The sequence below is a fragment of the Phoenix dactylifera genome, chromosome 8 (assembly GCF_009389715.1).
Source record: "Phoenix dactylifera cultivar Barhee BC4 chromosome 8, palm_55x_up_171113_PBpolish2nd_filt_p, whole genome shotgun sequence".
Taxonomy (NCBI): Eukaryota; Viridiplantae; Streptophyta; class Magnoliopsida; order Arecales; family Arecaceae; genus Phoenix; species Phoenix dactylifera.
In genome coordinates this window covers 19,064,285-19,073,927 of record NC_052399.1, presented here as the reverse complement: position 1 = coordinate 19,073,927, position 9,643 = coordinate 19,064,285, and the positions used below count along the sequence as shown (strand labels likewise).

At 34.6% G+C, this 9,643-nt stretch overlaps 1 protein-coding gene across 3 annotated transcripts; it reads left to right on the top strand.

Annotated features, from left to right (window-relative positions):
- Positions 1-1,459: 1,459 nt before the first annotated feature.
- Positions 1,460-9,012, top strand: LOC103702991 (probable inactive dual specificity protein phosphatase-like At4g18593). 3 transcript variants are annotated; one of them, XM_008785670.4, is made up of 4 exons: positions 1,479-1,658; positions 7,288-7,402; positions 8,369-8,580; positions 8,693-9,012. In XM_008785670.4, the coding sequence occupies exons 3-4, from the start codon at positions 8,376-8,378 to the stop codon at positions 8,845-8,847; spliced, it is 360 nt and encodes a 119-aa protein (XP_008783892.2). In that variant the 5' UTR covers positions 1,479-1,658; positions 7,288-7,402; positions 8,369-8,375; the 3' UTR covers positions 8,848-9,012. The 3 variants fall into 3 exon arrangements, with proteins under 3 accessions (XP_008783893.2, XP_008783892.2, XP_008783891.2); XM_008785669.4 differs by having other exon boundaries at positions 1,525-1,658; positions 7,283-7,402; XM_008785671.4 differs by lacking the exon at positions 7,288-7,402 and having other exon boundaries at positions 1,460-1,658.
- Positions 9,013-9,643: the final 631 nt, after the last annotated feature.

Below are 9,643 nucleotides of genomic sequence, written 5' to 3'. Positions count from 1 at the left end.
TGGTTCTCAAATTTTATTTAAATTTTAGTGACCGCATAATGGTTCTAAAATTAATATATAAGAATTATAAACTTAGGAAACCAAATAAAAAATATAAATCCCTCACATATTTTTAAAATATATTACAATCCGTACTTTGAGCTTCCATGTAGTCACTGCGTGATTATAGAATCATTCAGCAGTCATTCTATCGAATCATGTGAAGTGAATACTTGACAATATTCTATGTTTTGTATGTTTAATTTATAGTGACAAAATAATAGCTATATAGTCACCATATAGAAGCGTGAAATTAATCATTAAATAGAAATTCATACGCGATCAACTTTACACTCATCATGTAATGACTCACTAGTTATTATATCAAAACATAATATTTAAATCTTATATATATATATATATATATATATATATATATATATTATGAGAAAATGAATAAAATATAAATTTAAGACATTAAAATCTTTTCGACACTCTTCTTTCTTCTGGTATTGACCTTGAAGATTGGTCAAGGTCTTCAGAACTCGAGCTTAAAATGTGAAATTTTTTTGGCATTGAGCTTCGCCCACGGAGTTGACGATACTCTACATGTGTAACATGTCCTTGTGAAACTCCCCCACAACTTGCTCCAACTCGTCATTTCAATCCCTCGTATCGACTTTGGCCACCTCTACCCTGGTGACCTTTACCTTCGTGAAGCTCACTGCAACATGAGACTTGTTTCAACTTTTCCTTGCCCTTCTTCCCCACATTGGGGTTTGGCTTAGCCACCTCTTCATGCACATTGATGACTTCCGAAGCAATTTATTATGATTTAAATTCCAAATCTAATAACATGTTCTTCCATATAGTGATTATAGGACTATTAAGTGGTTGCTATATGTGATTATGAATGTGCATCAACTGCACCCCCTTGCACTCCTTACCCCTCCAATTAACTTCTGCATGTGTATTCATGACGTGAACCTGACTCGATTCTAACTATATAAATTATAAAAGATAAAATTTTATATTTCTATGTTGCGACTTATATGATCACTATTAAAGTACAAGAAAATAAAATTTAACAGTATATGCTTCTATAGTTTATTTGTTGTAATTTAAAATCCAAATTTTTTTGTTTCTAGCTAGACCGCTATATAGTTTCTATGTGAAACATGAAAATGTAATTCGGTCATTATATTAAAACCCAAATTTGTGCTTCTTTACTAATCACGAATGTATTAATCATATAATTATTTAAATATGTTAATAAAATTTAATGATAATCTATTAGTTGTATCAAAACCAATTTTTTTAATCTCCATGCAATGACTATATAATTTTTTTTGTCATTATATATATATACTTACATATCATGATTTCAAATTCCAGGCTATTTATTTTCTTGTAACGTGATAACTAATTATTACTTCAAATTTGTTTTGCATTCCCTTAGCTTCTCAAGCCAAGTCCCCAACCCCAGCTCGGCTATTAGACGGCCAAGGTCTAAACCTCTGCATCGAACGGGCACAGGAGTTGTCCCTTTTTTTTTTAAAAAAAAAAAAGAAAGAAAGGGAGAAAAAGGGAGGGGGACTGGCCCGGTCGGCGCTCTTCTTGATGTTGTTCTGAAAGAGAGAAAGAAGCAGCAAGATTTCAGAGGCTCGTGTGTGAACGAGGTACGGGGTCTCTCTCTTCCACATCGCATGTCAGCAATCAATTTCGAGCGCCTTTGGCTGGTGGATATTTACCACGACTCGTTTCCCTTAGCGAAAATTCCATGGAGTTTCTCTTCAAATTCATCATAATTGCGTGTTCTATAATTTTGCACCGAATCCGCTACGTTTTATTTATTTATTTTTTTGTTTGATTGGTGGGATGTGTAATTCGAACCACTGTTTCTGCGCTTAGGGTTTGCTTTTATCTCTAGCGATCATCTTATTTCTTGTCTTAATTTTTGATCAATTAATATTAGTCTAGGCTAGAATCTGAGAGGAAATCGTTTCTTTGGGATTCTTAAACCAAAGGCGCACGATCTTGATGTTGTAGGGACGAGCTTTTGAAGGCTTCTCTCTGTCTCCAACTTCCTTTCCTAAGTGTTGTCGTTGTTAATTGATTTTACCGTGTGATTTCGATTTGAAGTTAAAGTGGTTAGGCACGCGGCGTGATATCAATTACGGTAAACTGGAAAGCAGTAACAAGTGAAATCTCCAACTGAGAAAACTTTCACAAATTCGAGGAGGGTATCTCATGATTGCCGTCAAGAAACCCGTGGATGAACCTTCGAGCTGGCTGCTGGCTTATACATTCGGCTGCTCATGGAAGCAACTCATGATACGCCCTTCTTGGATCGTGAGGCTAAGAAAAAGATTAACAAAAGAAAACGTATTTTTTCTGGGCTGCTTACAAATCTTGTTCCCTCTGATTGTTATCCGAGAACTTAACGTGATGATGAGGATGGCACCTTCAGATTTAAGACAGTGTAAGTGCGCTAGCATTTAGGTGTTCTTTGGATTTAATTCTTTATAAGCTGGTCTTAGTCATAGAAGAAGTTGCTGACAGTATCCTATCTACCGTTGAACAGTTTACAGGTAAACTCGGTTGCTATAAATTATTTGATTGACTAATGAGCATTGGGAACTTTGAATAGTGTAGCTGAACCTCAAGGTATAACACTTAAAAGAAAGAGATGGAAATGAGATAGCATAAACATAGGTGTATAAACAATGGTCTTGAAAAGTACCTCATCTATACGTTTAGAAACCTTATTTTAGGGAAAGAAATACGTTCCTTATAGTAGTTTTGCTCAAAGCTCAAAACCTAAATATTAACCATTTTGATAAAGAAAAGCTACCTTTAGGCTTCCTTATAAAAATCCATGTACCTTTAAGATGTTCTTGGAATGCATGTAAATCGATTTTAACTGAAATTAGCAAGAAGAAAGAAAGACTTTTGCTTTAAGAAATGAAGAATTCATTTTCATAATGGATAGATGATGAACTTCCTCTGGATTATTTGGGTTGTAAAGTTTTATATCTATTACCTGGACCCTTTGACTTAGCCAAGAGTATCCATACCCGACACTGGAGCATGGACATAGTTATATGATGATCTGACTCGACCTTGTAAGAAGAAATTCTTATCTATTAAAAGGATCCAGCGCTTAGGCACATGCCCATGCCCAACATAGAAACTTGAGTCCATGTAAAACATTTAGCACGAAGTGGAATATCTGGCTTTTGTTCTGTGTTGAGACACTATCTTGAGCAGTGCTAGTTGCATTATAAAGCTCACTAGAATGGCCTTTATCATGCAAATGGTTTATATCTCAAATTCTTTCTCCATAGTCCATATGTTTCACTACCTGTCATTATAGCATGCATTCTGCTACCTTACTTGAGAGCTTCTCAGTTGCCACAGCATATTCTTGCAAAATAAAGTCTCTTTTACAAGCTTTTGGTAAAAAAATTTTGATGCTATGAAAATATTGCAACCCTTTCTTATCATGCTAGCTAGGTAATTGTTTGTTCAAATAACAGATATATTGCATTTCATCTTATTTGGCATTGGCTGTTTACAGAAAATAGTTTAGTCAGATAACCACTCTAAGGTTGAATGATTGCTAGAGTGCTGACACTTCTGGACAATGAGAGACAATAGACATGGTACAGGCATTTATTGGTACCCAATAATTATGATGCTTCCATCAAATAGTACTGCCAGCACTTGCCAGAGCTTTTTAGAGTGACAATGTCAAAATCTTTTAGTGCAAGTTACGGCACTTCAACTTTTACCTGCTTCAACTTTCAAGTGTTAAACAGTATCTACTTAAAGTGTTAGATATATGGTATAGAACATTAATTTGAAAAAAAAGAAATTTTTGATTTATCTTATATGCTACGAATGCCTTTTTTTTAAGAAGTATCAATCACCAATCAACTTAGGCCTTGTTTGGCAAAGCTGTTGGCAGTAGAGTTTTTGGAGGTAGAGCTTTTTAAAGTAGAGCTTTTATAAAAAAGTTGTTTGTTGTTTGGTAAATATATTTCTAAAGTGCTGTAGAACTTTAACATGTATGAACTGAAAAATTATTTTTGGTATGACAAAATGATTATAAAGGACATTGCATAGTATTCTACGATAGAACATAACAAAATATAATATGTATTAATTAAAAAAAAATACATAAATATATGATATAGTATAATATTTTGTAATGTAATATAATATTATTATAATATTAGTAATATAATATATTATAGCATAATATTTTAATATAATATTAAATTATTTAACTGGACATATCAAGGTATTATGATATAATATAATATAATATTATATTTATAGTATAATACCATAATAAAAGTATAAAATTTTATAATTATTAGCGTAAATTAATTTTTCATAATATAACATAATATTAAATTATTTAACATAACATATTAATGTATTATGATATAATATAATATAATATAATATTATATTTATAGTATAATACAATAATAAAGGTATAAAATATTATAATTATTAGCGTAAATTAATTTTTCATAATATAACATAATATTAAATTATTTAACATAACATATTAATGTATTATGATATAATATAATATAATATTATATTTATAGTATCATACAATAATAAAGTTATAAAATATTTTCATGATTATGGTATAATATAATATTTATAGTATAATATAATATTTATAGTATAATATAATATTTTCATGATTATAAAATATTTATAGTATAATATAATATTATATTTTTTGTTGGGACTCCTGCAGTTTTTCATGATTATAAAGGGACATTTTGTGTAATTGTTATATTTTATTACATGTATTTTGGTACAAAAAGAAAAAATATTATAATTTAAAATAGTTTTTTGACGGAGCCTAAAAGTGCTTTTTCGGAGAAGCTCCATTTTGGAGTTTTTTCCAAAAAGCTGTTTTTAGCTTTCTAGTAAAGCTAAAACAGCTTTCCGAAATTTTTACCAAACACCCCTATTTCATCTAAAAGTGCTTTTGGAGGGCCAAAAAATATAAAAGCTCTGCCAGACGGGGCCTTAGTCTAGTTCTCAGCCTATTCTGGTTTATTTATATACGTATGTTTGCAATATATCTATAGAGGAATGTATCCATGTTGAGTCTTTTTGAAATGCTACATTATGCAACACCTAAACACTAGGCACCTATGGCAAATGTCTGGTTAACATGACCCCTACACCACCCTGACCAGTATTGCCAACCACCTCGATCCCTACTGCTGCACCACCCCTACCATTCCTGCCACTCCCATTGCTGTTGTGGTATTGCCAATTTCATCATTGTTGGCTCCTGGTCCGTGCCATTGCATCTGCTATTGCATCAACACCACTATTGACACCATAACTGCCATTCACAACCACTAATTCTTCTTCAATAGTGCATATGTGTGTATTTTTCAGAAGTGTATCCATCTCGAGATTTTCTTCAGTGGCTGTGTGTCAGATGATTTGGGATACTTGAACCCGGCACCAAGCAAAGTATCTTGGTGATATGCTCGCCACACCATCACTATTGTTGAACCACCCCTACCAGTAAAGACATCCCCATCACTACTGCCACTTCATCACCATTTGCATAACCATTACCACCAATGTCTGTGCTAAAATGTCAACACTACTACTTCCACCATGATTACCTTTTGCTATTACGTTCTCTCTTGAAATTTCTTAAGGGAAGCACAAAAGAAAGGAGATTTCTTAATTTTCCTTCTTATTTGTTTATTATTTTTTCCCTTCTTTGTTATTTTCTTTCTTTCCCTCCTTACTATCAACCAACGGATGCAGATAAAGACTTTATACTAGGAGTTCATTATAGTTGTGTGTTTCTGGAACTTTAAATCTTTTTCTAAGAGGCCTGATATTTTCTCATGTATGGCTTGGACTATGAATTTGGATTGTTTGATGTAGTCTTCATCAGGCCTGATAGCTGCGAATGAAGATGCTTGAATCCTTGATTGATTGGATTTTTTTTTTTTTTCCAAAGCAACTAATACTGATGTTGGAGGTTACAAGGAGGAGTTTATAATGATGAACTTTGATTTCCTTATGAAAGTTCCTCTCAGTGTTGCTTCCCCGCTCTCCAAATGGAAAAAATAAATGTTGTGCTTAATTTTGGGATGTTTAATGTTTCGGTTAAGAGCACTGGGAACAATGAATGCTCATTTAAGTTACAAGCCATCTTGTGGTCTAGAGAAAGCATGACATCCTTCATGCTGACTTTAGAGATTGTGAGATGGAATGGCTAGAACACTGGCAGACTTCGTATGGATTCTTGAAAAACCTACCTTAAACCATCCCTTTATTTCTTTTCCAGTTATTTAGCAGGGGTGATCTGGGGGGAGAGTTATAAAATCTTTGCAGAAGAAATGAATATTTAGAAACATTTGGTTCTGAAATTTGTCAGATCTGGGTTTGACATTTAGAAATAACTAACAATGAGATTCCTATGGATGTTAAGACCATAACAAACTTTTTCTTGTATGTTTACTACTATTCTTGTAAGTTTGCTACCACTGAATACTGAGAAGTGGAAGTCATTGGAGCCCTGAAATAGACCAGCAAAAAGGCAAAGGGGGCCTCTCTCTCTTTCTGCTTGGAAATCTGACAAAAGAGGAGTTTTGTTGAATGTGAGAAGTTCAAACTTACAGATTTTCCTGTCAATTTGATCATAAGCTATACTCTTCCAGACTGATGATTCATGATCCTTAGTCTATTACTTCTGCTTCTTCCTGAATCTAGGTGAGTGTGTCCTGTATTCATTATGGTTCCTGCTGAATTAATATTATGTGTTTGCCTGTAGTTTATGAAATTATATCCTCAACAACAAACCTGATTCCTGACCTAATATCTCATAAGATGTTTTCTTGCTGGATAATATTTCACTGCTAAACTTGTTGCCTAATTGTTAGTTGACAATGTCCATGGGACTTAATAGACCTCAAAGAATTCTGTGTTCAATAGCTTAATAATTGCATCAATTAGATCTGAAATCATCCTGAACTTAGAACTTAGTTAACATAAATCAACTTTTATCTTTCTCCAACAACTAGGAAGAAGCTGCTGAACTTTTATTAACTGCTTCTTCATAGTTACAAGCAATGGGCAAACTCTTACATTGTTTTTTAAGTGGAAACATGCTAGTGATTAATCTGCATCCATTCTGTGGTCTCTTATGTCCATCCTTACTATTCAAAGCTTCTGCAATTTTTTGAATTGTAGTTCCTCAGTGAATCAGTGGCTTATTTTTCCTGTGCTTTTCTAGCTCAGTGATGGATCAGGAATGAAGGATGAGAAGTCCAGGATCACTTCTGAAGCTTACATTCTCGTTACTGTCTGAAAAGTGAGATAGTTATAAGCCTTCAAACATACCTTTTACAGCAAGGTTAGTTTTCTTCTAGCCAGGATTGAAGTCCTGGGCTTGTCGTCTGTCCAAAGAAGAAAGTTAAATTGAACCAGAACTTGTTAGAGGTGTTTTATATCAGTTGATGCTCAGCAGAAAAGAGTGTGGAAATGCTTAGAAGCAGGTGTTGCCATTGCACTCCAGGTAAAAGAATGTGGCTAATAAAATAGGAACTCATTGCGAGTGGAGCTGATTGCTCTCACGAAAGAATCACTAATTCCATGAAGCTGTTGGATTGAAGATGAAATTGACAGTCAGTGTTACATGTAGACAGTCATCCAGTGATATGTAAAGGAGTCAACATATTTCATATTTCAGCAGATTAGTTTTGATCATTCGCCACATATTTATAACTGGGGAATAATTAGAAGACCCTATCCAAGATTATTTAGATTAGTGAAGATCAGTGATAGGCCGATGGTGGCTGCAAGTCTCCCTGAAATACTGACAAGTCTGCTTAAACCGGCACTTTTTTTATTTTTTTATTTTTTTTTCAAAGAACTATGGTACGGGATGTCACAGACCATGTGGAGAGGGATCCCACCGGTTGGGCTGAGTCTGACATTTGGAAACAATAAGCTTAGAATACTTTCTTCAAGAAAAAGTAAATTAGTTGCCTCTTGATTAGCTCACTGTTTTCATTTAATTTCTCCTTGGACTTGAATTGTTCATATTCTGGAGTTGCTCTGGTAATATTTTCGCTGCCTCTTTCTTTCACGGTTTCGTCATAGCCTTCAATAGGAAATATGTAATGCAGCCTCCCCTTCTCTCTGTTTTCTGTTGTGCATGAACAAATTGAGTTTATCCAAACTCTATTCTCAATGCCCGTTTTATTGACAAGTTAATTGCATCAATGGCTTTTATGGTATATTCACCATTTACATGATTCATGAGATTACTGTTTCTTGCAAACTTATTCATTATCACTAAGAAAATGCAAGCTGGCAGTTAGGATATGGAAACTGATCAGAAACCGCAAACTCTATATCGCTGCAAAAGATGCCGCAGGATTGTTGCGGCTCAAGAGAATGTGATTCTTCACAAGCAGGGAGAGGGTGAACGATGCTTCAAATGGAAGAAAAGAGGTGCCCCCCTGGACGGTGACAAGAAACCCGAATGCTCCTCAATATTTGTGGAGCCCATGAAGTGGATGCATGCAGGTAGGCACGGCATTCATTATCTTCTTTGATTGCTCGCAGAACAGGCATTGTACATTGTTAGATCTTAAAACATGCCTTATATTTGACATGCCATCTCTTTCTTGTGAGTCAGTACAAGAAGGCCATGTTGAAGAGAAACTTTGGTGCTTGGGCTGCAAGGCCCGTTTGGGTTCATTCAACTGGGCAGGCATGCAATGCAGCTGTGGAGCTTGGGTGAATCCAGCATTTCAGCTGCACAAGAGTCGGATTGATGAGTCCACTGCATAAAGTGTCTGTAGGCATGACAATGTATAGCAAGTTGGAAACCTGAGTATCGAGAATTCAGCTGAATTTTCGATGGCTCGCAATGGTGCCATCAGAAGAAATATTACATTTATGGCTTGAACTGAGTATTATGATTTTACTTATCTAGTGATTTCTTTGAAAAAAACATGTGCATGGTTGGTGTAAGTTACATCGTGTTACTTCATAGGGATTATTATGGAAAATAAATAAGTTTCATGCATGTGGAGCATGAAACTTACAAACTATTTAGCGCAGAATTTAGAAATTATCACAGGCTAGTTAATTCAGAATCCTCTTAGCCTAACCCAGAGAAGAAAGACCCGTTTTCAAGCTAATTCTGAATATGATACTGCCAAATTTAGTATCAATTAGGCTTGAAGTGAAAGCAGAAAAGGTGCCTTCTTTTCTTCGTATAAGCAGAAGAAAAGGAAGAAGATAGGTGTAGATTAAAGAGACTACTTCAAAAATTTGTTGTGGAAGATTTAGATCCTTGCTTCATATTGACATATGGGCACAAACTGAAAAACCAGAGAGGTACCTTGGACATGCCTGTTTTTCATTTACGGCCAATGCTTGGATTCATAGCTTTTTGTATTACCATATTGGAATGTGGTAGTTGTTTACCTAATGCTGCTCGTAGCCGAGCCAATGCCCTTGAAGGTAATGCCTGATCACTGCCAACAGATTTCTCATAGGGCACTCAAAAAGGTTATTGTGATGTAGTCCTCACTTGGGGGCATGTGCTGGATTTCTCCTCCTAATTTTCAGAAGGAAAGAT